Below are 27004 nucleotides of genomic sequence, written 5' to 3'. Positions count from 1 at the left end.
TGTTCTAAACCAGTCCCCGGTGTATGTGCCGGCCTCGTTCTTCAGGCATTTAAACAGCTTGCTATCTTCACTGATAAGGGCGAACAAGCGTCCCAGAATCAGTGTCGGCACCCTCACTAGACCACGGGCAGATGGGGGTTTGGCTTTACCACAGTTCAGATTATATTATTATGCTAGCCAACTCTCACGTCTCAGGCATTGGCTACAAGACACCGACCAAGCTCCGCTCCCGACCACATTCCTACACCAAATGTATCCCGATACCTCACCCTTGCAGTTACTCCTGGGCGGGAAGATTCCTGGGGGGGCCCCCCCCACTGGTGGTTCAAGCCATTAGGATATGGCAGGAGACCCAATCCCTGATGGGTTATATGGCTATAGATCCTGAGGCTCCCCTCTGGCACTCCACTAGGCTATCCGAACTTGCTTGTTTGTCGGGCAGGAGACTGTGGTCAACTGGGGGAGTGGTGACGATTGGGCAGTTATACGAGGCAACTGTGCTAAAATCCTTTCAACAGCTAAAGGAGGAGTACAGGCTATCCCAGGTGTATTTCTTCAGGTACTTGCAGTTGTGGCACGCCCTAAACACTCAGTTTAGCAGCGCTCCCCCGGTGCTGCTACCCTCTTCGGCAAAAATATTTCTGACTAACTTGGGACAGGTTAAAACTATCTCTCTAGCTTACTCATTTTTGCTATTCTTTTTACACAAGGATTCACTTCCCATTTTTAAAACCAAGTGGGAGGCTGATGTGGGTAGTTTTGAGGAGGAGGAGGCCCTGGCAGCACCACGACACGCCACGGTCTCCGCAAGATTCCAACAAGTCCAGTTATTTATTCTACATAGAATATACTTAACACCGTGTACTATGGTTAAATTTGGTGGACGAGCCTCTCCGGACTGCCCAAAGTGTAACTCCCCACAGGGAAACCTCTGCCATCTCCTCTGGGACTGTCCCCTGGTTAGCGCTTTTTGGGTGGCGGTCAAATCAACAATAACGTCAACCGGGATTCCTGGGCAGGTCCTGACGCCTAAACTGTGTATATTGGGAAGCAAGGAAAATGCCCCTTTGAATAATTTACAGGGACAATATGTGATTAACTTATGCTCCCTAGCTAAAGTCGTCATAGCTAGGCATTGGATGGCTAGCTCGGGACCTCCGCTGGCGGAGTGGAGGGCTTTAGTCAACACCACTGTACAGCATGAAAGATATGTCTTTATGTCTCGTGGCACCTTGCCTAAATTTGAAAAGATCTGGGGTAGGTGGCTGGAGTCTCCGCACTCCTCGCACCCTTGACGCTGCAGTATTGGACGATGATCTTATCTATGGACACTGATAGCCACAATGTAAATACAATAACTGTTCAACCTAAGATATTGCATAGATACGTCGCCCTAAGTGGGATGGAACCCCCTACTACGCACACCAATGCATGACTAATGTTATCTTTCTCTCTTTTGTTTCCTTTTCTTCTGTATTCTAATGTATAATTCAGAAAATTGAAATACTGTTACTCAGCTAGAACAGAGCAGGGACACCACTTTTCCTTACTAAATTAGCCCTTTATTTCACTTTAAATGAATATGCAACTTGACAACATTATATGTAAACACAATGTACAGTCAGGCATGCACTACTAGATTCTGACTGACTCATTGTTTGAGTTAATGTCCTGCTCTGTACCTATGTCCTGTATAATAAAAATACTTTATTAAAAAAAAAAGAACTCAAAAGGCTTCAACCAGATGTGGCTTGGGGGTTATATGGATCAATACTTTGAGTCAATTATATAGCTCAGATGGATTAAAGTCCTTCATGCATTTGGCGGAGGAGTTTACACTCCCAATGTCCTTTTTTCTTAAGATTTTTACAACTAAGAAGTGCCCTTGAGGCTCAATTTAAATACGAAATACCCGATTTTTCAATATCTCCGGTTAAAAAAGTTCTGGGGGGGGGGTAGAAAGAAAGGAGTTTTAAGGTTTTACAATCAATTGTTGGGAGCAGTGTATGAGGAGAAGCTACACGAGCTACATAAAGTGGTCAGTGGATGTTGCACCCCTGACAGTGACAGTATGGGAAGTAGCTATGGCCTCTATACCGCTAGCAACCAACTCAATAAGAGTACAACAGGTACAACTGTAAGAAAAACAAAAGGTGTAGAAAAGTCCCAAGGCGCTATCCGTCCTTGCAGCCACAGACCCAAATGGAGGACCACTAGGTATTCCTCACTGGCAGATACTTTGGAACAAATGAATGACTTGATGGCGCTGAACTTGTTTGTCCAACGAAATGTGTATTTCTCGTGATATGGAGAATATATGAAAAAAAACGTGTTAGAATTTCCAGAAATAAAGAAGGGAAAGTGTTTGCAGGAAAAAACACTTAGTGGGGGATTCGTACCCAAACTCACTAATAAGGGGTGTAGTACAAGTGTATAAAGGTATCTTTTTAAGGGTCCACCCGTGCACATAATATTGGATGGAACACCAATATGGTTGAACAGTGTCCAAAAGTGCGTACCGTACTCACTGTATAGACAGGAGCTTGACGCCTATAAAGGTTTATTTTGCTGACACCAAATGTAAAATATCCAAATGCCAAGATAGGTGCCTACCATACTCACTGTGCGTGTAAGTAGGATAAACACATAGTGGTTTCTTTAGATACGGCCTGGTCCCTCAGATTCTCATCAACCTCATAACAGAGGTATATATGCAAAGAGAGGAGGAGGAGGACCGGTCTTAGTAAAAGATTTTAATATTGGTACAACTGAAATTTGGCCAATAGCCACAAAAAGTCCAATAAACACCGTAAAAACAAAGCTAAAAGCACTCCCTTCTCTGCTTGAGTGCTTTTATCTTTGTTTTTAGAGAAGGGAGTGGTTTTATCTTTGTTTTTACTGTGTTTTTTGGATTATCTGTTTGTGGCTATTTGTCCAATTGGCCACATTTCAGTTGTAACAATATTAAAATCTTTTACTGAGACCGGTCCTCCTCCTCCTCCTCTTTGCATATACTCTCTGTTATGAGATTGATGAGAATCTGAGGGACAGGCCATATCTAAAGAAACCGCTATGTGTTTATCCTACTTACACGTACAGTGAGTATGGTAGGACCTATCTTGGCATTTGGATATTTTACATTATTTGGTGTCAGCAAAAGAAAGCTTTATAGGCGTCAAGCTCCTGTCTATACAGTGAGTACGGTACGCACTTTGGGACACTGTTCAACTATATCAGTATTCCATCCAATATCATCTGCACGGGTGGACCCTTAAAAAGATACCTTGATACACTTGTACTACACCCCTTTATTAGTGAGTTTGGGTACGAATCCCCCCAGTAAGTGTTTTTTCCTGCAAACACTTTCCCTTCTTTATTTCTTCAAATTCTAACACATTTTTTCATATATTTTCTCCATATCACGAGAAATACACATTTCGTGGGACGCACAAGTTCAGCGCCATGAAGACCTTCATTTGTTCCAAAGGTACAACTGTACATTCTTCATAGGTGTGACCTTTCTACATCCAGGCTGTTAAAAATGGGGGGTAGATCCTCATTGTTATGTCCTAAATGTCGGTGCGAGACAGGATCTTTTTGGCATTTACTATGGGAATGTACAGTTCTTAAGACATTCTGGTTTAGGGTGATTCAAACACTGATCAAAAAAGCGATATGTGGATCTGTGCTAGGCCCCAAAAGTTGTATATTGGGCATGTGTAGATGGTACACTAAACAGATTATTTTATTAATGTGTTTGCACTGGCTAAGATGCTTGTAGCTAGAATGTGGATGTCAAAAGATGGCCCAGACTTTGCAGCTTTGATAAATTTGGTTAATTTTACGGTTTCACATGAGAAATGTATTTACTTAAGCAGAAATAATATTAATACACATACAAAGATTTGGCTAATGTAATGATAAAGAGTGTAATATATCTATCACAAGTCACGATGGGACACACATATACTTATAATTCACAGTAATTGATTTTAGTTATTTATTATTTGTTATATCACGGCAAATAAACATCCAAGTAAAGAGGCACAATTTTAGTACAGTTAGATGGGTACAAATTAACAAGCAGTTATATAAATCCTTGTTTGGGCCTCCGGACCAATCTGAGAGGCTTATACGATACAAAGTTACTGAGTTGGTGCATTGAACCGGGTCATTTTTGATACCCCTAAATTGATTGGTAATAAGTTGTCTATAAAGGTAGATGTTAAAGCGAGAAAAAGAAGACCTTATTTGTAAGGTACGAAATGTGTTTCCATGTAGGGTATGCCCAGGGTGGGCTTCCAGATTGTCCCAAAATTGTATGTGCAGTGTCATTAATTACTTAAAGCATATATACCTAGATTTATCAAATACAGAATATTGAAAAATTCATAAATGTACTTCTTTTGTATGTGTTATTTTGAGCATCTGTGTAGACTTAAGTAAATGTTTGAATATTCTCAGTGTTTTCAGTACCTTACTAAAGAAAATAAACCCATTTACAAATGTTATGCTGCTGCTCATCCTGATGGTTCAGAAATATGATCTATTTAAAACAAATTATGTAACGATTGTCTTCTTGCTCTCTAGATTTCTCCTTTTTGCTTGAATTTGAAATCTAAACTCCATGAGTTCACAACGATCATCCAAGAGAAGATGTGGGGAACACCACTCAGAGCTTCCTTCAAGATGCGAGCATGCTCTCAAACCTACATGTGCTTTCAGCAGGCTTGTAGAATTGCAGACTCCACCACTGTCACGGCACCAGTTGAAAAAATTAGAGGAGCATCGTTACCAAAGCTGTGGAAAATCACTTCTGGAACCATTAATGCAAGGATTTTGGGAATGGTTGGTGGGACAGGTCCCATCATGGATTGCACCAAATCTTATCACCATAATAGGACTTTTAATCAATATCTTTACAACAATAGTGTTAGCATGTTACTGCCCAACCGCAACAGAACAGGTACAATATTATTTCAGAGTTACACTCTGTAATGCACAATATGCATGTTGTGTGTGTGTGTGTGTGTTTGTTTTTGCCAGGGGGTGGAGGGGTTAAAATTTAAATTGGACAAGATTCAGCCATTTGCCTCATTGATCTTAGCAGCCAGTTTTTATTACTGCATTTAACAAAATTGCAATTAATCCAATTGATTCCAATAAGATTTTTCTTTTGGTTTAGGACTACATACATGCTTCAGTTTGTAGTTAAGTGTATGCTTAACAAAACTATGTGATCCAATTTCAAGAATGATGAAGTGCAAAAGATTTTAAAACATTAATACCCCTTTCACACTGCAGCTCTAAACCGTTATATTGCCGAGCTGCAGTGTGAAACCACCGGTTTTAAATTACCGGTTTAAGAAAACCGGTAATTCAAAGCTGGTAAAAAGAAGTAAACTACACTGTTCGGACCCATTATTTGTGCAGTGTGAACTGGTCTGAACGATCTATTGGATCCCACACTGGTGTGTCAGACCCCCTCCTTCCTTGCCAGCACTCCCCAGGTACTTGCCAGTGTGCGGGGATCTATGCTACGTAGGCAGCGGGGATCCATGCTGTGTAGGCAGCGGGCAGTGGCGGGTTCCCTGCGGCGGATGTGAAATTAGTCGTGCTACTAGTTCCCATCCACCGCAGGGACCCCGTCGCTGACTTCCCATTCGCCGAACAGACCCTGCTGCACACTGCCCATTCATCGGGTGGACCCTGCTTCCTCCCCAGCTGCACACTGACTGCTGCCTCCCCAGCATGGACCCTGCTTGCTGCCTCCCCAGCATGGACCCTGCTTGCTGCCTCCCCAGCATGGACCCCCGCGCGCTGGCAAGTACCAGGGGAGGGGGCGCAGGCCAGGCAACAGGGAATGGGTGGTATATTACTGGATTTAGGATTACCATTTTTATACCTTTTCACAATGGGTTCAATGTGAAAGGTACAAAAACGGTAATTAACCAGCAATATACCGTTTAAAACGTGCAATGTGAAAGGGATAAAACTTGCTCTGACATGGTTAAAGAAACGTTTCAAAAACCGTGTCAAAGCAGGTTTTGCAGTGTGAAAGCAGTATTATTAGAGGAGAAAAAAAGTTTACCTTTTAACTAGAACAGAGTTGCTACAGTATTTGCCTTTCATTTGTTACACCCTGACCTATATCTGTATTCTTTTTACGTTTATTTTGTTTAGTTTTTTTGTCAGTTTAGATCTTCTAGAATATTTAAAATATAACAACACATATTTAATTGATCAAAGTAATGCTATTCCGTATCTCATGGCCCAGAAGCCTAGTTTCTCGGTGTATGGTTTTTTTTGTTTGTTTTTTGTTCCAGGAACATTTGAATATATATTACTCCCTTTCTTTTTTTTTTATCAGTCTTAAATATTGTCAAAGCTAGTTTTTAACCTTCTAAACACAGATTAATTATATATATATATATATATATATTCAATTTCTTTCTTATAGTCAGATTAATTTTGTATTACCATGGCCCTGTTTTGATAGAGATACATTTGTACCCTTAGTATGGTCATCGTGCGGCCATACGAGCAGCTCTTCTGTCCAGAGCTAGTGACCAGCCTGAGGCTAGGCATTTCGCCGAGGCTGGACACAATATATCCAATTTACGTTCTATCCTTATCGATCATGTGCCTCACACATTGTAATAAAGATAGTGACCTATTCTCACCACAAAGATGTGATCGCATTGGATTCATAGCCTCAATACACTTGTCCCACATGGCTAATATTATCATTTAGGGCTACATGCTTTTTTTTGTAACATATATGCAATATGATATTCTTCTTTTTTCTTGTTATTTCTTGATGTGTATATTTTGTAAAGCGTATGTTTTATATAATAATTTTCCTCACTCGGCCAGCAGGGGACACTGCAGTCATCTAGTGTGGGATAGAGTTGGTGTACTGGAGGAGTCGGCACTTTAAGAAAGTTTAGATGTGGCTGGCTCCTCCCCCCTCTATCCCCACCAGACCTCAGTCTTTGAAAAAGTGACCGGAGGAGCCTGTCTCCTGGGCAGGGTCTCCTTAGGGAGACAAGTTTTTTTTTTTTTTCTTTATTTTTTTTTTTCTCTACCGTCCAATGGGATACTGGGTTGAATACTATGGGGATAGAGATCCTCTGCAGGAGAGACGGGCACATTAAAACTTTCAGTGTGGGTGCACTGGCTCCTCCTTTCTATCTCCCTCCACTAGTCAGTTTAGAAAAATGTGTCTCAGGAGAGGCAGTGCTTCTGAATGCTCCAGAGTTTTTTCTTCAATTTTATTTTAGTTTATTATTTTGGGGTGCTGTTTTGACCAAACAGCTGTCCTGCTTCGTGGGAGTCAGGGGAAGGGTCAGTCCCCGGCCTCTTCAGGTGCAGAGCTGACCCTGCTGCAGGACATCTGTCCTGTGTGGGACTTGTCACCGCACAGCATTGCGCTGTAGCGAGCAAGTCCCCCAGCTGCCGCACACCCCTGACAGGTCAGAAGCCGTCTGTGGTGAATACAGGTTGGGGGTCCCACAAGGGGACACCCAACCGCTTTGTGCGGCAAGTTGGCGGTGGCAGTAGTGGCGGCCTTCACGCAGGGACTGCGTGACCCCCCACATCATTACACTGGCATAGGGGGGATTGACGCTGGACCACCAGGGATACCCATTGCTGTTTTATTAAATATGCTTATTGTGCCAGTATAAATATTTTAGAAGCGCCAGCTCCGTGTACAGGGGGCGGGGCTTCACTCAGAGCGGGACCCGGCTCTGCTGGGCGTGTGCTGGCTCTACTTCCTGCTTCTTCATGCTTGCATAGGTCGCCATTGCAGCTCCTCGTGGCGTGGTGGATCCTGATCCTTGCAGCACGGCAGAAACAGCAAGTTACTTAAGCAATTTAGCGCTGCTGCGCTATCTAGCTTGTATATTACTGTGTTGTGCCACCAGCTCTCCCAGATCTGTGAGCTAAGGTTTAGAGTGTACTGGTCCCCCATTTTGCTCTAATTCTACCCCACTGGTTAGTTAAGCATCACACACTGCAGTAGTCACTAACACTGAATCTGCTTACAGTGCAAATTACAGTCTGTTTGAGGTGTTTGTGTGTGTTACTGTGGGGTGTTTAGGTGTAGCCTCATCATGGTAAATTAACCTGCATTGTGTGCAGCCAGTGGTGTAGCTGGGTGCCACAGTGCCCGGAGCAAGGGCATGTCTCATGCCCCCCCAATTTGTAGTAGGTGGGGCTCTTGTGCAGTGAAAAGGGGGCGGGGCCTAACATTATAACATTATATAGATATTGAGAGATAGACAAATGCACAAAAAAGCGGCACTTGGAGAATGAATATAGGTGCGTGTGTAGTTTCACGGCGCCACCGCGCGCACAGTCTGTCTCTGAAACTTGGCAGCCTGCCAGAGGCTCTGTTGAACTGTGCGCGTGCCGCTCTAGCTCTGCCTGTGCTTGTGCCGCTCTAGCTGTAAGCTACGTATTGACAGCTACGTTAACAGCGTAGCTGCCGGGCAGCAGAGCTACGTTAACAGCGCAGCAGCAGCGCGCTGCCCAGGCGCTGACAGGTCACTGTGGGACTTGTAGTTCGCACCGCTGACAACGGGGGCATGTAAAAGTGGGCACCCCACCGGCACACCGCTACCAAAGGGGGAGTTCCTCATGCAGACGCTAAATTCAGACGCAAAAGCATCTGAAACCCGACTACCTGCTAGCCACTACAAAGGGGTCATGTCCCCCATGCAGACGCTAAAACTTAGACGCTTTCGTGTCTGAAACCCGGACTACCTGCTAGATGCTAAGAAGCCGGGGGTTTCTGGACTTAGACGCTAAAGCCTCTGAATTTAGTTGGGACTAGGGGTACATCTAAATTTAGACGCTAAAGCATCTAAATTTAGCTGGGTCTAGGGGTACACTATTTAAACCCGCCCACAGTGGCACTGGTCGACGTAACAGCTAATGACCTTGTAAATCCCACTATACACGCCCACCTGACGCGTGGCGAGCGCAGCGGTACGCGTCCTACGACCTTTTCATACCCCCATTATCCACGTCGGCGTGGAGTTGAGAAAAGAAAGTGTGGCGAGCGCAGCAAGCCCCGCGGATACCTTCCCCTCGCCACATTTTCTATTCTCAACTCCACGCCGACGTGGATAGTGGGGGTATGAAAAGGTCGTAGGACTCGTACCGCCACCTCGCGGGGCTCGCTGCACTCGCCACGCTTCGGATGCGCGTGGATAGTGGTGCTGCCTCTGGCAAGGCTGCCAAGTTTCAGACAGCCTGTGCGCACGGTGGTGCCGTGAAACTACACAAGTACCGCAAAAAATCAAGGTACTTGTGTAGTATCACGGCTCCCATTGCATGCCATATGTAGTGGCATGAGATGGGATGCGATTTTTGCAGTTTTTAAGAATTTTATTTTAAAAATCGCATGCGACTTTTAACAGAAATGCATCCAAATGCATTAAAATTGGTATCAAACATGTTCAATGGCCCCTAAATGTCATTTTGCAGGCTGTACCACCCCCACTATGAACGCGAACCCGAAGCGGGGCGAGCGGCGGCGGTACGCAACGTACGACCTTTTCATACCCCCACTTTCCACGTCGGCGTGGAGTTGAGAATAGAAAGTGTGGCGAGTGCAGCGGACACCTGTGAAGCCCGCGAGGGGACGTGTATACCTGTGAAGGTATCAGTGTCCCCTCGCGGGGCTCGCCACGCTTCGGGCTCGGTGGCTCGCTGCGCTCGCCACACTTTCTATTCTTGACTCCACGCCGACGTGGATAGTGGGGGTATGAAAAGGTCGTAGGACGCGTACCGCCGCCCCTCGCGGGCTCGCCACGCTTCGGGTTGGCGTTCATAGTGGGGGTGGTACAGCCTGAAAAATGACATTGGGAGCCATTGAACATGTTTGATACTAATTTGGATGCATTTCTGTTAAAAATCGCATGCAATATTTTGCTATGCGATGGCCATCGTGGGAGTCGTGATTCTACACAAGTACCAAAATCTATTTTATCCCATATTCGGTGCAAAAAATATAGAACCAACGTTTTGGGTGTTCACAGCCCCCATAAGGAGAGAGAGAGAGCAGAGAGAGAGAGAGAGAGAGAGAGAGGAGGGGGAGAGGGGGAGAGGGGGAGGCAGAGAGAGAGAAGGGAGAGAGCAGGGGGAGAGCAGAGAGGGAGCAGGGGGAGAGGGAGAGCAGGGGGAGAGGGAGAGCAGGGGGAGAGAGAGCGAGCAGGGAGAGAGCGAGAGAGAGCGAGCAGGGGGAGAGCGAGAGAGAGCGAGCAGGGGGAGAGAGAGACAAGGGATGCGGGGGTGGGGGAGGAGTGAGAGCATACCTCACAACTTTGCACTCCACAGAGTTGGGACCTGCCGACTCTTGTTCCATGGCGCAGGCTGTGGCATGTATCTAGTGCCCTGCAGTCCTCAGCTAAACCAGGGCAGGGGCTTCTGTATCCTGCAGTCAGCTGCGCTGGGTGTCCTGCAGGTCTATTGTTTGGCAGGCTCCGGACAGTGGCACCGGACCTCTCCCTTCCCTTCCACTAAAGGGAAGGGTCAGGGCAGCAGCAGAAGCTCCAGGCAGTGTTTGGCCAGCAGAAATGGCGCATCCTCCCTCCCCTCCGAGTTCATGGAGGAGCTCCATGTCATGGTCCAGACAGCAGCAGCTCCCGGCAGCGTCTCCTCAGGCTCTTCCCTCCCCTTCAAGGAGTGGCTAAAGGGCAGGGTCCAGGGCAGCACTCAGAAGGCCAGAAGCCCCAGACAGCCACACCTCATCCCTGCACAAAGTGGAGTGGCGGCTCCAGGCCTAGGGCAGGATGCGGCCAGCAGCGCTCCCTCCTCTCCACCAAGCAACTCAAGGGCAGGGTCTGGCTAGCAGCAGAACTTCCTTCTCCCGCCGCTGAAGGGGGGCGTCACGCCACTGTGCACTCTGACGGCGGGCACAGCAGGGAGCAGGCAAGCAGGGCGGGGGGAGCAGGTGGCAGGGTGCACGGCTCCGGCGCCCGGTGATAATTCGGCGCCCGGAGCTTGTGCTCCACCAGCTCCGCCCTAGCTACGCCTCTGTGAGCAGCACCAAATTTATACCTGCGTCAGTCACAGGTTACATGTGAGCCCCGTATGTCACCACAGCCTACTGATGTGGCCACTCAGGTCAGTGGGCTACCCCACAGGGGGGGGGGGGGGGGGCAGGCAGAGGCAGATAGTCAAGAGCCTGCATGGTCCAGCAGCATGAAAACTCTGCTGGACTCTGTTGCTTCCCAGCTTTCCAAAGGACGGTGTGGATAGACGACTTGAGGCTACACTCAAGTCCATGTACACGGCTAGCGGGGCTTCTAAACGCCCAGTACTAGCCAGTTGCTGGATGGCTAAGGCCATTCATACTTGGTCCACACAAATCCAGGATGGTTTGTTGGGGGACATGACCGTGGCTCAGATAGGTGACAATCTGCATCACATTCAGGACACGGCTAGGGTACTGTGTGAGGCACAGAATGAATTGGGCGCAATAAATGCGCGCAATTCAGCCATGGCTGTGTCAGCCAGAAGGGCACTGTGGTTGCGTCAGTGGGTTGCTGATGTTGACTCTAAGAAGAGTGTGGAAAGTATTCCTTTCACGGGTGAACGGCTCTTTGGAAGTGAGCTGGATGACTGGATTTCCAAGGCCACAGCAGGTAAATCCACTTTCCTCCCGTCAGCACCCACTGTTGCTAAACGCACTTTCACAAGCCCTTCCCAGCAGTCCTTTTGTGGATCTAAATTTCGCCCCAAGGCCAATAGAGGCACAAGAGGCAAGTTTAGGAAACCTAACCCCTCAGTTAACCAGGACCGTGCAAATGCCGCAGCTTCTTCCAAGCCTGCTGCATGACGGGGTCCACCCACCACGAGAAATTCTCGAGGTGGGAGCTCGTCTGTTGCACTTCAGCCATGTGTGGGATGCCTTGTGCCTAGATTCCTGGGCCACGAATCTTATTTCCATAGGCTACAGGCTGGAGTTCGCCAAGCCCCCTCCCCGAAGATATTTCAAGTCGGCCCTCCCAGCCTCCATGGAGGATCGGAGTCTCCTTCAGGGTGCCATTCAGAAGCTCCTTCAGTGACGGGTAATTGTGCAGGTTCCAAGGCTGGAACAAGGTCAGAGATACTATTCCAACCTATTCCTGGTACCGAAGCCGGACGGCTCAGTAAGGCCCATTCTGAACCTAAAATCACTGAACCCCTTCCTTAAGGTGTTCAAATTCAGAATGGAGTCTCTATGCTCGGTAATTGCCAGCCTGGAACCAGGGGAGTTCCTAACCTCCATAGACGTCAAGGATGCCTATTTGCACATCCTGATTTGGCCCCCACATCAAATCTTCCACAGATTTGCTTTGGGAAATGACTATTACCAGTTTCAAGCGCTACCCTTCGGGCTGTCTACGGCCCGCGTGTCTTTACGAAGGTAATGGCAGAAATGATGTCACTCCTCAGGCTTCAAAGGGTAAATGTGATACCTTACCTAGACGACCTGCTGATCAAGGCAGGTTTTGAAGAGGCCTTGAGTAGTGCCCTCAATCTGACCATGCAGCTTCTAAGAGACCACGGATGGATTTTGAATATTCAAGTCTTCATTGGTCCTGGCCCAAAGGATGGTGTTCCTATGCATAATTCTAGACCCAACGGAACTAAAGGTTTTCTTGCCTGTGGAAAAAGCCAATGCATTACAGCAGCTCATGAGAGAGCTCCTAACGAGCCCTCTGGTTCAGGTTCATCTCTGCCTCAGGCTGTTGGGCAAGATGGTGGCTTCGTTCCATTCCAGAATCTTCCAGCTGGATATTCTGACAAAATGGTCGGGGTCTCCCCTGCAGATGCACAGGACGATTTGCCTGGCAGCGCAGACAAAGATTTCTCTACAGTGGTGGCTTAATTTGTCCAATCTATTGGCAGGTCAGTGTTTCCAGATCCAGGACTGGATTCTGTTAACCACGGACACCAGTCTGAGAGGTTGGGGAGCTGTGATGCAGGGAGTCCGTCTCAAGGGTCGGTGGTCTCCTCTGGAATCCAGGTTGCACATAAACAAACTGGAGTTAAGGGCTGTTTACTATGCTCTGTTACAAGCGGCCCGATGCTACAAGGCAAGGTGGTGCAAGTCCAGTCGGACAATGCAACCACAGTTGCGTACATCAACTGTCAAGGTGGGACGAGGAGCATGCCTTGCATGAGAGAAACAACCAAGGTCTTCTCCTGGGCAGAGCACCATGTCAAAGCCCAGTCGGCAATCTTCATTCTGGGAGTCGACAACTGTGAGGCAGACTTCCTGAGTCGTTATGACCTCCATCCCGGGGAGTGGGGTCTTCACCCTCAAGTGCTAAACGCCATCACGGATCTTTGGGGGCTTCCTCAGTTCGACCTTATGACCTTGCGGTTGAATCCCAAGGTAGACAGGTACTGTGCAGGGACCAGGGATCCAGGGGCAGTAGCTGTGGATTCCCTGACTTGGTCGTGGGATTTCCAGCTGGTGTACCGGTTTCCACCACTTCCATTGCTGGCGCGGGTGCTGAAACGGATTCGGCATCAAAGAGCAGAAGCCATCCTGTTGGCTCCAGACTGGCCTCAAAAGGCCTGTTACCGGGACATTCAGGCCATGCTAGTGGAAAACCCGTGGCGTCTCCCTCTAAGAAAAGAGCTACTACTCCAGGGGTCATTCGTCTATCAGGACTTGCAGCGGCTACATTTAACGGCCTGAAGGTTGAGCGACCTGTGCAGCCATCCGCCACTACCTCTCATAGGGACCCCAAGCCCACTGACAAAGTGGGTGCCAGACTGTTGCTTTTTGCAGAGACATGGAAAACACATTGCATGGGTTTTTCAGATAGTCGCGCAGGGTTACAAGCTGGAGTTTACCACTCCCCCTCCAAACTATTTTTTTTTTCAATAGGTCTTCAAACATCCACCGAGTTAAGATTTGGCTCTGTGCGGATACATCCAGACACTTCTCACATCAGGAGTAATTATGCCTGTTCCAGCTCACCAAGAAGGCACGGGGTATTACTCCATCATGTTTGTGGTGCCAAAGCTGGACGGCTCTATCTGTCCAATTCTAAATTTTAAAGCATTTAAACGAATTTGTGTACTACCACAAATTCAAAATGGAATCTATTCGATCAGTAGTGGTGTATTTAGAAAAGGGAGAATTTCTCCTTTCCTTAGATATAAAGGATGCGTACCTAGATATCCCAATCTGGGAACCACATCAGAGTTTTCTCAGACTCGCGGTACAAAACCGCCACTTCCAGTTCAGGGGGCTCCCTTTCTTCCGCCCCACGGGTGTTTACAAAAGTAATGGCATGTATGAGAACAGTGCTTCGTCTCCAAGGAATAACCATCATTTCATACTTAGACGATCTCCTTAAATCACGAGTCAGAAAAAGCTGGTAGCAGACACTATCCAAACCTGCAGTTTTTTAGTTCAAAATGGATGGATAGTGAAAAAAAAAAAAAAATCCCAACTAAATCCATCACAGAGGCTACAGTTTCGCGGTCTCATTTTCGATAGTCGAGGAGAAGGTTTTTTTGCCAATGGACAAGATCAGGACGTTACAAACGAGGTTGCGGCAGGTCTTACAGCCACGCAGGGTTTTGGCTCACCTGTATACCCGCCTGTTAGGACTAATGGTGGCCTCATTTGAAGCCCTGCCTTACTGCCGATTCGACTCTTGAACATTTCAAGAAAATCTTATCTCGGTGGTCAGGATCACACCTTCAGATCCAAATAAGAATTACTCTCTCTCAGAAGGCCCACTCTTCCCTCCTATGGTGGCTCCACATGCCACACCTACTTCAGGGACGCAGCTTCAGTCCTTGTACGTGGACCATAGTTACGACACATGCCAGCCTCAGGGGCTGGGGAGCAGTAACTTTAGACCATACGTTCCAGAGGAGGTGGTCTCCACAGGAGGCAAAGCTTCCAATCAATGGGGGGGGGGCGTGGCTTGGCCGGCACTGAAAGCGGGTGCGGCAGTGTGAGCTCCGTGAACATCCTGCCCCGGGTCCCACTGACGGCATATACCTACCCCTGCTGTCACTGGAGACATTCCTGTGTCTCCTGTGCTGCCTGCGGCTCTCCTGGACGGCCTGTGGAGTCCTGAATCGGCGGAGATTGCTGTGCCCTGTGTATCTGAAGCGGGCGCCATCTTGGATCCTCCGGCGGCCTTGGCTGAATGTGGGGGTCCCTGTGTGTGAGGTGCCGGTACCCGAATGTGCTGATGCCGCTGGGCGGGTGAATAGGGGGGTGAGGACGTTAGGTGGCTCTCCGGAAAATAGCGGGAGAGAATGGGAATTGTCTCGCTTGAGACATACTGCTCTGGCCGCACGGAGAGGCTGGTGCCATCTTGCTTGCCTGTCCCTAAGGCTGCGAAGCCTCTATGGATCTGATCCTGTGCTGGGCTCAGCAGATACCTCTGCTATACACCTACTTAAACCTACAAGGTGGGCTAAAACTTCAGCTATGTTTATTGCTTTATACATAAAATCACTAAAAATTACCCAAAAAAAAAAAGAAGCTTCCAATCAACATCTTGGAATTGAGAGCCATCAGACTGACTCTGTTACAAGCCCACAGCATTCTCCGGGGTCGACAAATCATGATTCAGTCGGACAACGCAATAGCAGTCGCATTTATAAATCGCCAGGGGGGCACTAGGAGGAGAGTGGCCAATGCACGAAGTCTGTCCCATTCTGGAATGGGCTGAGGCTCATGCCACAAACTTCTTGGCAGTCTTCATCCCGGGGGTGTTAGAGGTGTTCCCCCATCCTGAGCCTTCTGTGAGGGGATTCTAACAACTGCCTGTCCTTGTCTCTGAGATTTGATCAATAACCTGTGTTCCTTTACTGCTAGCAGGAGAAATCACTTCGACACACACACACACACACACACACACACACACACACACACACACACACACACTGGAGTATCAATGAGATGTTCTGAAGTTTATTAGTCTAGCTTACATTTATTCGTTTTCTTATCTATTACAGAATGGGTTTCACACATATAATTGCATTCCATAACATAAATCACTACTAACTAATTGGCACACTAGCTTGTTCACATCACTACTGAAATTTGGTTCCCCCACATCTCCTGGGCGTACAGCCAGAAATACAGATAAGCTTTGTGCCCCTTATAAAAGATTTACGAGTCTCCTTCAAGGTAACAAACCTTTTAAACTAACTAATTAATTATAATGAGAACACCTTCCATTACATATGATGCATACAAAATGCCGTATATGGAGCTACATAGAATAAAAAGCAATCTGCCTCTCTCAGGGGTAGAGAATTGGCATGCAGATTGCCTCAGTCGCCAAGACTTTCATCCGGGGGAGTGGGCTCTCCATCCAGAGGTTCTTCACCAGCTGACCCTTTGGTGAGGGAAACCCCAAATAGACCTGATGGCCTCCAGACTGAACCATCAGCTTCCGGTTTACTGCGCCAGATCACTGGATCCTGCAGCAGTGGCAGTAGACACTGTCAATCCTGTGGAATTACAGTCTGGTGTACAGGTACATATTTCCACCATTACTTCCACGAATTCTAAAAGAGATAAAAAGAGAAGCCACATCCGTCATTCTAATAGCCCCGGACTGGCCAAGGAGGTCATGGTACTCAGACCTCAAGCTTCTTCTGGCAGACACCCCTTGGCGTCTACCTCAGAGACTAGACCTACTCCAGCAAGGGGCATTCGTCTACCCAAGCTTGTATCATCTACATTTAACAGCTTGGCTATTGAAGCCGAATGCTAAAACGGAGGGGCATTCAGTCGAAGGTTATACCAACGATGCTCCATGCTCAAAAAGGTGTAACCTCAGCCCATTATCACAGAATATGGAAGAGCTACATATGCTGGTGCGAAAAACAGTTTTCCTAAGGCGGTATTTAAATTGTCTAGATTACTAGAATTCCTCCAGGTACTGTAGGTCTGGATAAAGGTTTGCGTTTGGCGTCGCTAAAGGTACAACTTTCAACGCTATCAGTCTTCTTCCACCGCCGGTTAGCTATCATACCGGAGGTGTAGACTTTCTTGAAGGGAGTGTTGAGGCTTCAACCTCCTTTCGTGTCGCCCACTGAACCTTGGGACTTATCCTTGGCTCTAAGATTTCAACAGTCTGACCTTTTTGAACCCTTGGGTTCTGTAGATCTTAAACACATCACATGGAAAACTGTTATGCTTCTAGCATTGGCATCTGCTCGAAGGGTCTCGGAACTAGGGGCCTTATCCTGCCGTTCCCCCTTTCTCATTATACATAATGACAGAGCTGAATTGAGGACAAACCGGTTGTTTCTCCCAAAAGTGTTTTCAGCTTTTCATCTAAACCAACCTATCGTTATCCGTTTTTCGCTGAGGACTCTGCTTCATTGGATGCAGTGCGTGCTTTACGTATATCTACCTATCAAAGACTGCACCGTTAAGAAAAATGGACAGTCTTTTTTTATTCTCTATAGTGCCGAACGCAGGGGCTGGCCTGCGTCCAAGCAGACATTGGCTCGCTGGATTTGTCTGACCATTAAAGAAGCCTATCTTCATGCAAATAGGATTGTTCCTTCGAGAATATATTTTTTTTAATGCGCAGGCCTGAGGCGGCGCTGATAAGGAGAGCCGTTAACGCTGGGCATATCGACTGTCCTTACCAGAGCTGGGGGGTTAATTCATGAGGCAGTAATGGGTGCCTGCTTCTCCATGTTATGCAGGAGAAGCGGGACCCGTTTTTTAACAATGTTAAATGGCCCATGCAGAGATTTAGGGAAGCTATTTTATTTTTGTGCAGGGTAAATATTGGCTGCTTTATTTTAAACCTGCAGTTCTTTTTATACAAGTTGGAACACACCTCATCCAAATCTCAATTTCTCTGCATGTTACATTTGCCTCATCTGCAGCGCAAATTGGTTTTGTCCCTTAAGATGTCCCTTAAGTTAGATGTGGCAAAATTAGACGAGTTTTTCTCGTTCGTGAAAGACTTCTTTGGTGTCACTATGCATGAACAGAATTTCATGTCCGAGTTTGCGGCGAGGCATCAGAAGATCTTTCCTGTGAATATACCTTCATAAATATAGGGATTCAACTAGGATGGCAAAAACCAAAGTGACCGGTTGGAGTTTGGTACTTCAGGGTCAGACCGTCTCCATTGAAGTAATTGTTTGACCTCTTCTTAAAAAAAACTCATTTAGATCGAGACTGCATGACTACCGATCAGTATCAAAACTTCTAGGAAAAGTCATTGAAGTGATTGCTAATCAAATGGAAACCCACCTGATAACACATGATATGTATGATCCATTCCAATCCGGATTCAGGAAAAGACGTAGCACTGAAACAGCCCTGGTATATGTGCTAAACGATCTTCTGATGGCAGAGGTGTCTGTTCAATCTTAAGCCTTCTGGATCTCTCTGAAGCATTTGATAGTGTGGACCATGGGCATCTGAGCGCCTGAAAAATTTCTGTGGACTGGATGGCACAGTACTAAGTTCAAATCATTTCTCGCTGGCAGGTCAGTGTCATCTCGCATGTCCTCTTCATTCGTGCCACTGCCATGCGGTGTCCCACAAGGTTCTATATTATCCCCCATGCTTTTTGCAGTGTACATGCTGCCACTGTGTAAAATAATTAGGCACCATGGCCTTGTCTACCATTGCTATGCAGATGGTACAGAACTGTACTTGTCCTTTGCACTGGGCACTGAAAACCCAATAACAACCCTAACTGGCTGTCTAGCTGAGCTCCAGGAATGGATCAGTGCCAGTTGGCTGAGACCTGAATACTGATAAAACAAAGGTCCTTATGATAGGACCTCAACATCAAAGGACAAGACTGCAACATAGCCACCCAACTGGACACTTGGTACAGAATTACTAAACTCTGATCATGTGCAGAATCTTGGCATTGGTACTGGATGGTGGCTGGACAATCTTGGCATTGGTACTGGATGGTGGCTGGACACTTAAACATCAAATATCAGCCACAATCAAATCCTCATTCTTTAATCTGTGGAACATTGCCAGAATCAAAGACTTAAGGTCCATACACACTGGGCGACCTATGGACAGCAATGATCGCTATCATCGCTGGGGGGAAAGCTGCTCAGTCCATACACACTGAGCACCTTTCCCCCTGCCCGGCACCATCAGCAGGGAGAGGACGGCTTTGCATAGCACAATGCTTAGCAAAGCCATCCTCAAAGCTGCTCTTCTGCTGGTATTACCAGCAGATGAACGGCTTTCCCTGCGATGATGCAGGAGCGTGCAGCACTGTTCACCGCTCATTGCTGAGGCATAAACACTGGGCGGGTTTGAGCTGAAAGCCGCTTAAACATGCTGTTTTCAGCTCAGTCACCCAGCCTTTAATCCCCTCTGAAGATTTGCCAAAAGTCATACATGCAATTTGTATCCCCTCATTTGGATTACTGCAATTCCCTGTACATTGGTCTCCCAACAAGAGAACTGCACCTATTACAGCTGGTACAACACACAGCTGCCAGGCTGTTACCCAACCAGCACCATTCTAGCCACATAACTCCCATTCCCTACACCCTTCACTGGCTGCCCTCAAAATGGCGAATCATTTTCAAGATAAATTTACTGAGTTTCAAAGCCCTACATGACAAAGGCCCAAGGTACCCGTAATTCATCTGGGGGTCGAGCTTTTAGGCATGCAGCTCCGACCTTTTTGGAACTCACTTCCCTGCACAGTTCAAAAGGCCCCCACTCTAGAATGCTTCAATAACAGACTTAAGAATTTTCTGTTTACTCAAGAAGTCCCTTAAGTATTGTGTATGAAAAGCTTTTCTGTACTTTATTGTTTCTGTACTGAAACCTATAATGATTGTACTGTACATTTATTCTATCTGTTAAGTGTCTTGTGTTTAGTTTATTATTGATAAAATGGAAACTAGATGTCAATAGTGTTGCCTCTTAGCTTCTTTTGCAGCGTGCCGCACCCTGTCCTTTTTTAAAACCTCAAAATGCACCCTGCCCTTTTTGTGTGTGGCACTGTGCACCCTTACGCTGCCCCCCGCCGTGCTGACATGTCGCTGAGAACTTTCGGTGTGTGCTATCATGTGTAATGGGTATTGTGTGTGGTATAATGTGTGAGCGTAAAATATGTAATGGGCACAGCAGAGTATGACAATGCGTAATGGGCATAATCCTAATGCCGTGTGAAGAAAAAAAAAAAAAAAAAAAATATATATATATATATATATATATATATATATATATATATATACACAATTGGCGAATGGCGGCACTCAGTGAACGCAAAGAAGAGTCAGGAGACCAAGTAGTGTCCAACGTTTCGAGATCGGGTGATCTCTTTATCAAGGTGCTGTCGGTTTGTTTGTTTATCAGTCTTCTGCACCTTGATAAAGAGATCACCCGATCTCGAAACGTTGGACACTACTTGGTCTCCTGACTCTTCTTTGCGTTCACTGAGTGCCGCCATTCGCCAATTGTATATAGTACCCTGTCTTCTACAGGGGTCTACGGAGGGCACCAGACTAAGCTACATGCTTTATTGCTTATTTGGAGTGCCGCAACATGCAAATTCATATATATATATATATATATATATATATATATATATATATATATATATATATATATATATATATATATATATATATATATAGCTATATATATATATATATATAGCTATATATATAGCTATATATATTATAGCTATATATATATATATATATAGCTATAGAGAGAGAGAGAGAGAAAAGGGGTTTTCAGGGTGCGCTAGGACCTTTCAATTATTTAAGACAGTATGGTTTAAAATAGGAAAAATTTAATAAACATTTGCTCAAGAGCATAGCAGTATAAACAAAGGTCGAATTGATACACTTTACAATGTATAAAATGACATAAACACAATTCAGGTCAACAGTCGAATTGCGAAATTTCGACTGTTGACCTGAATTGTGTTTATGTCATTTTATACATTGTAAAGTGTATCAATTCGACCTTTGTTTATACTGCTATGCTCTGTGAGCAAATGTTTATTAAATTTTTCCTATTTTAACCCCTTCCCGACAATTGACGTACATTTACGTCATGGTGGGGAATTACTTCCCGACACATGGCGTAAATGTACGTCATGGCATTTAACTGTCACCGCATCTATAGACGCGGTGACAGTTTCAACATGTCTGCTGTCCCTGACAGCAGACATGTCCGTGCATTCTGACTCTGACACAGCCAGTGATGCAAGCGGGGAATTTGAAGGATTCGCCTTAAGCTCCTCTTCCTCCTCTGGTGATGAGGGACCCCCTCAAAGACGCCCCCGTAGAGCAGCTGAGACCCCCCCCCAATAATTGATCTCGTATGGACCCCACCACCAGACAATTTTGAGCCCCAGGTTCCTGAGTTTTTGGCCATGCCAGGAATCCAATTTGATTCCACAGGTCTCAGAGATATTGACTTTTTCAAATTATTTTTCTCTGATGATTTTATAAATTTATTGGTGGACCAAACTAATTTATATGCCCAGCAGTTTATTGCTCAAAACCCCACGTCATCATTTGCTAGGTGGACCCCTGTAGATGCAGTAGAGATGATGACGTTTTGGGGTCTGGTGTTTCATATGGGCATAGTAAAAAAGCCAGAAATTAGGCAATATTGGAGTACAGATGTTCTGTACAGCACCCCATTTTACCGTATGGCCATGCCCCGGGCTCGATTTGAGATGATCCTTAAATTTTTGCATTACAACGATAATGCACAGTGCCCAACCAGAGATGATCCCACCTTTGACCGGCTATTCAAAGTCATTGATCATTTCAGTGCCAAATTTGAAGACATGTACATCCCAGATAAATTCATTTGCATAGACGAGTCCCTTATACATTTTAAAGGAAGGGTTAAATTCCGCCAGTACCTTCCCAGTAAGAGGGCAAGGTATGGCATAAAAATGTATAAGCTGTGTGAAAGCACCTCAGGGTACACTCACAGGTTTAGGGTATATGAAGGGAAGGATTCAAGAATTGAACCGCCAGAATGCCCCCCCTCCCTCGTAGGTGTTAGTGGAAAAATTGTCTGGGATTTAGTGCACCCCTTCCTGGATAAAGGTTATCACCTCTATGTGGATAACTTTTACACCAGCATCCCCCTGTTTAAGGCCCTTGGTTCAAGAGGTACAGCAGCTTGCGGTACTGTGCGCAAGAACCAAAGAGGCCTCCCAAAAACGCACATTGCCCAAGTAATGAGAAGGGGTGAAAGCAGGGGAATATGCACCGAAAATATGTTGTTGGTCAAATATAAGGACAAGAGGGATGTCCTTATACTGACAACAATTCACGGAGACAGTACCACCTCCGTCCCTGTACGAGGTACCAGTACCCACACCTCAAAACCTAATTGTATCCTGGATTACAATAGGTACATGGGCGGAGTGGATCTTTCAGATCAGGTACTGAAGCCGTACAGTGCCCTGCGGAAAACAAAAATCTGGTACAAGAAGCTGGCTGTGTATATCATCCAGATGGCACTGTATAACGCTTACGTGCTATTCCGTTCTACCGGCCAGAGGGGGACATTTATGCACTTTCAAGAGGAAGTCATAAAGGGCCTAATATTTGGGAACCAGCAGGCAGAGGGCCCCAGTACTTCTAGTACTGGCCCCCGTATTGTACCAGGGCAGCATTTTCCTGATGAAATCCCCTCCACTGGAAAAAAGGGCAGGACACAAAAAAGGTGCAAAGTTTGCTATAAAAAGGGAATAAGAAAGCAAACTATTTTCCAGTGTGACACTTGCCCCGACAAACCCGGCCTATGTATAAAGGAGTGTTTTAAAATATACCACACATCTATGGATTATTAGGTTCATAATTTCACCGTGCTTCGGGGGTCTTGCTAATGCCACATAGCACCCACCATTCATTCCACCAGAATCTGAGCCGCAAAATCCAAAAATCACTCCTTCCCTTCTGAGTCCTGCCATGCACCCAACTGGTATTTTTTGGTCACATTTGAGGCATTGCCGTACTCGGGAGAAATTGGGGCACAGATTTTGGGGTGCTTTTTCTCCTTCATACCTTCTGAAAATGAAAAATTTTGAGCCAGAACTGCATTTTTGTGTAAAAAAATGTAATTTTTCATTTTCACTGCCCACTTGTATCAAAATTGGTGAAACCCCTGGGGGTTTGAAATGTACACTATACCCCTAGATGAATTCCCTGAGGGGTGTAGTTTGCAAAATGGGGTCACTTGTGGGGGGGTTCCACTGTATTGGTGCTTTGGGGGTCTTGCTAATGCGACATAGCACCCACCATCATTCCACCAGAATTTGTGCTGCAAAATCCAAATATCACTCCTTCCCTTCTGAGTCCTGCCACTTTTTGGTCACACATGAGGCATTGCCGTACTCGGGAGAAATTGGGGCACAGATTTTGGGGTGCTTTGTCTCCTTCATTCCTTCTGAAAATGAAAAATTTTGAGCCAGAACTGCATTTTTGTGTAAAAAAATGTAATTTTTCATTTTCACTGCCCACTTGTATCAAAATTGGTGAAACCCCTGGGGGTTTGAAATGTACACTGTACCCCTAGATGAATTCCCTGAGGGGTGTAGTTTGCAAAATGGGGTCACTTGTGGGGGGGTTCCACTGTATTGGTGCTTGGGGGGTCTTGCTAATGCGACATAGCACCCACCAAAATTCCACCAGAATCTGAGCTGCAAAATCCAAAAATCACTCCTTCCCTTCTGAGTCCTGCCATGCACCCAAATGGTATTTTTTGGTCACATGTGAGGCATTGCCGTACTCGGGAGAAATTGGGGCACAGATTTTGGGGTGCTTTTTCTCCTTTATACCTTCTGAAAATGAAAAATTTTGAGCCAGAACTGCATTTTTGTGTAAAAAATGTAATTTTTCATTTTCACTGCCCACTTGTATCAAAATTGGTGAAACCCCTGGGGGTTTGAAATGTACACTATACCCCTAGATGAATTCCCTGAGGGGTGTAGTTTGCAAAATGGGGTCACTTGTGGGGGGGTTCCACTGTATTGGTGCTTGGGGGGTCTTGCTAATGCGACATAGCACCCACCAAAATTCCACCAGAATCTGAGCTGCAAAATCCAAAAATCACTCCTTCCCTTCTGAGTCCTGCCATGCACCCAAATGGTATTTTTTGGTCACATGTGAGGCATTGCCGTACTCGGGAGAAATTGGGGCACAGATTTTGGGGTGCTTTGTCTCCTTCATACCTTCTAAAAATGACAAATTTGGAGCCAGAACTGCATTTTTGTGTAAAAAAAAATAATTTTTCATTTTCACTGCCCAGTTGTACCACAATTGGTGAAACCCCTGGGGGTTTGAAATGTACACTATACCCCTAGATGAATTCCCCGAGGGGTGTAGTTTGCAAAATGGGGTCACTTGTGGGGGGGTTCCTAACTTTTAGCATCTTATGGTGCCTAGAAACCTTCATGGTGCCTAAAAAATAATCTCATAAAAAGGAGGCTCCAAAATCAAGTAGGTGCTCCTTCTATTATGAAGCCTGTGGTTTGGTCAACGTGCACACTAGGGCCACATATAGGATATTTATGAAAACAAAAGAATTGGGGGAATCAATTTTTAGTCACATTTCTCTAGTAAAATGTACTGTGTTCCTTAGAAAAATGTATTAAAATTGCAAATCTGCAAAAAAAATGAAATTTTGAAATTTCACCTACACTTTGTTTTAATTCCTGTGAAACTCCTAAAGGGTTAACAAACTTCCAAAATGCTGTTTTGAATACTGTGAGGGGTGCAGTTTTTGAAATGGTATCATTTATGGGGGTGTCTCACATACAAGTCCCTCAAAGTCACATTAGAACTGAACTGGTCCCTAAAAAAATCAGTGTTTGAAATTTTCTTGAAAATTTGAGAATTTGCTATTCATATTGTAAGCCTCCTAGTGTCCAAAAAAATTAAAAGGAAGTTGAAATAATGATGGAAACATAAAGTAGACATATGGTCTATGTTAGTTATTAACTATTTTGAGTGGTATGATTATTTGTCTCACAAGCAGAAAATTTAACATTTTGCAAATTGCTAAATTTTCCATTTTTTTACGACATTTTGGTATTTTTCACAAAAAAACACAGACTGTATCGACCCAAATTTACCACTAATTTGAAGTACAATGTGTCACGAAAAAACAATCTCAAAATCACTGGGATAAGTAAAAGCAAAAAAAAGTTATCCCCACTTAAGTGAGACATGTCAGATTTGAAAAAAAGGGCTCTGTCAGGAACGCAAAAACTGGCTCTGTCAGGAAGGGGTTAAACCATACTGTCTTAAATAATTGAAAGGTCCTAGCGCACCCTGAAAACCCCTTTTCTCTCTATGTCTATACTGGGTCCTATCTAACAGGGGACCCCCTGGGTTGCTGCTTAACTAAATTTGCTGCTTAACTAAATTCACTGAGCGCATTGTGTGGCCTTCTTTTTCTCGATATATATATATATATATATATATATATATATATATATATATATATATAATTTTATTTTCCCAAGAATTCAACTAAGTCACCACGGTGGTGCTCACTCCAAGGAGTAATCGAAATCACAAGAAGAAACAAAAAAGAGGGCACTCACCAGTTGTTGAATAAACATGAAGAAAAAAGTTTGCTTACATGACACGGCTAACGTTTCGGTCCTATCAAAGACCTTTGTCAAAGCCAGCAGTACAGAGGAGAGGTCTTTCCACCATGAACTATATGAATTTGTAATATAAAATGTGCCCTTCCGACTGAAAGTACCCTGCCCGGTGGTCAACGCCCTACCATAAAAAATCCTAGAGTGAACACTAGGTCAACAGTTAATAGGTCATCGTTGTTATAAGCAACATGTTGATGTGACAGTGGTGAGAAATAAGAGGGTCGGTATGAGTTTCGGTTTTTATTATTTTTTTCTGACTTTTTCATACTTCACCATCCACGTGGACATGATATAGTGTGCCAAGCTCAGCAATTGGCAGAGCAAGGCAACTGGTGAGCTTAATGATACACTAATTAAGGGTAAATGTGCTTAGGTGTCAATATTGACCCAAAAAATAGAAAAACTTTAATTGGCATTTTGACCATTTTTCAAGGTCAATCTTGTGCATGTCAGCCCTTTGACTGTCGACCTTCCGATCCATACCTGATCGTGTTCCCACCAAGCTCATTTGGCATCCCTGCTGTATGGGAGGGGATGCTGGCTGTGTGTGTGTCTATGGGCCGGCTTGGTGGGCAGTACCCTGCCCTAAAAAAATCCTAGATGGACACTACCTGGTGAAACGGAGATGTGTTTGCAGTGTTAACCCTTGAGTGGTGTGTTTTGCTGGGGCAGGGCAAACCTACCAGGGCAGGTTTGTCCTGCACCAGCAAAACCCACCACAGCGCATAGGATCCCACCCACTTGCCCGTACAAACTCCGGAGCACCTCTGCCGCTACCCCAGCTGTCAATGCAGTGACCAGGATGGGGGACTTGGGATGTTCGGGCCGGCTCGGGAGGACTTGGGCACCTGATTTCCTGAGCGCTCCCAAGTTGTCCCCCCCCCCCCCCCCCCCGAGCCTCCCCGAACATCCCAGATCCTGCCGCCTGCTCCCTGCAAATAATGGTGGCAGTGGAGCTCCAGCATATGAGCAGAGAGGTAAGGGGAGACTCGGTGGGGGTGCCTGGACAGGTGATGCGCCAGTGGTGCACACCTGGACACCACTGGCTCACATCTTGATATTAGTGGTATGCCCGGATATTTTCCCGGCAACGCAGCTGAGCCCGAAAAATGTCCGGGCATACCACTCAAGTGGTTAATTAGACTTCAGCAGAAGATTTTGGTGAAAACTGCATTTTTCTATGTGTTAGATTGTAAGCTCCACTGGGGCAGGGAATTGCTGCAGCACTTTACAGCGGTCTGAAAAGTGATTGCAGCCTTTGATGGGTGCACGATCAGACGCTATTGCTGCCGTTTAAACGCTGCTCAAACCACCCGTCACAATTAATAGTTTTGACCCTATTGTGTGAT

General features: G+C 45.7%; 1 protein-coding gene across 5 annotated transcripts in view; it reads left to right on the top strand.

Annotated features, from left to right (window-relative positions):
- The window catches only part of LOC146060207 (choline/ethanolaminephosphotransferase 1-like), a 552072-nt gene that overhangs the window by 48009 nt on the left and 477059 nt on the right, over positions 1-27004 (top strand). For all 5 annotated transcript variants that reach the window (XR_014470393.1, XM_083173192.1, XM_083173191.1 and 2 more), the window contains one exon: positions 4591-4966. Coding sequence is in view for 4 of the 5 variants with exons in the window: in XM_083173192.1 (XP_083029318.1) it covers positions 4628-4966 (339 nt within the window). In the remaining variant the exon portion in view is untranslated. The remainder of the gene's footprint in view (positions 1-4590; positions 4967-27004) is intronic.

Source organism: Crinia signifera, chromosome 2, assembly GCF_055691185.1.
Source record: "Crinia signifera chromosome 2, ASM5569118v1, whole genome shotgun sequence".
NCBI lineage: Eukaryota > Metazoa > Chordata > Amphibia > Anura > Myobatrachidae > Crinia > Crinia signifera.
Note: the sequence above shows the minus strand (reverse complement) of the source record. Positions and strands in the feature narration are given on the sequence as shown.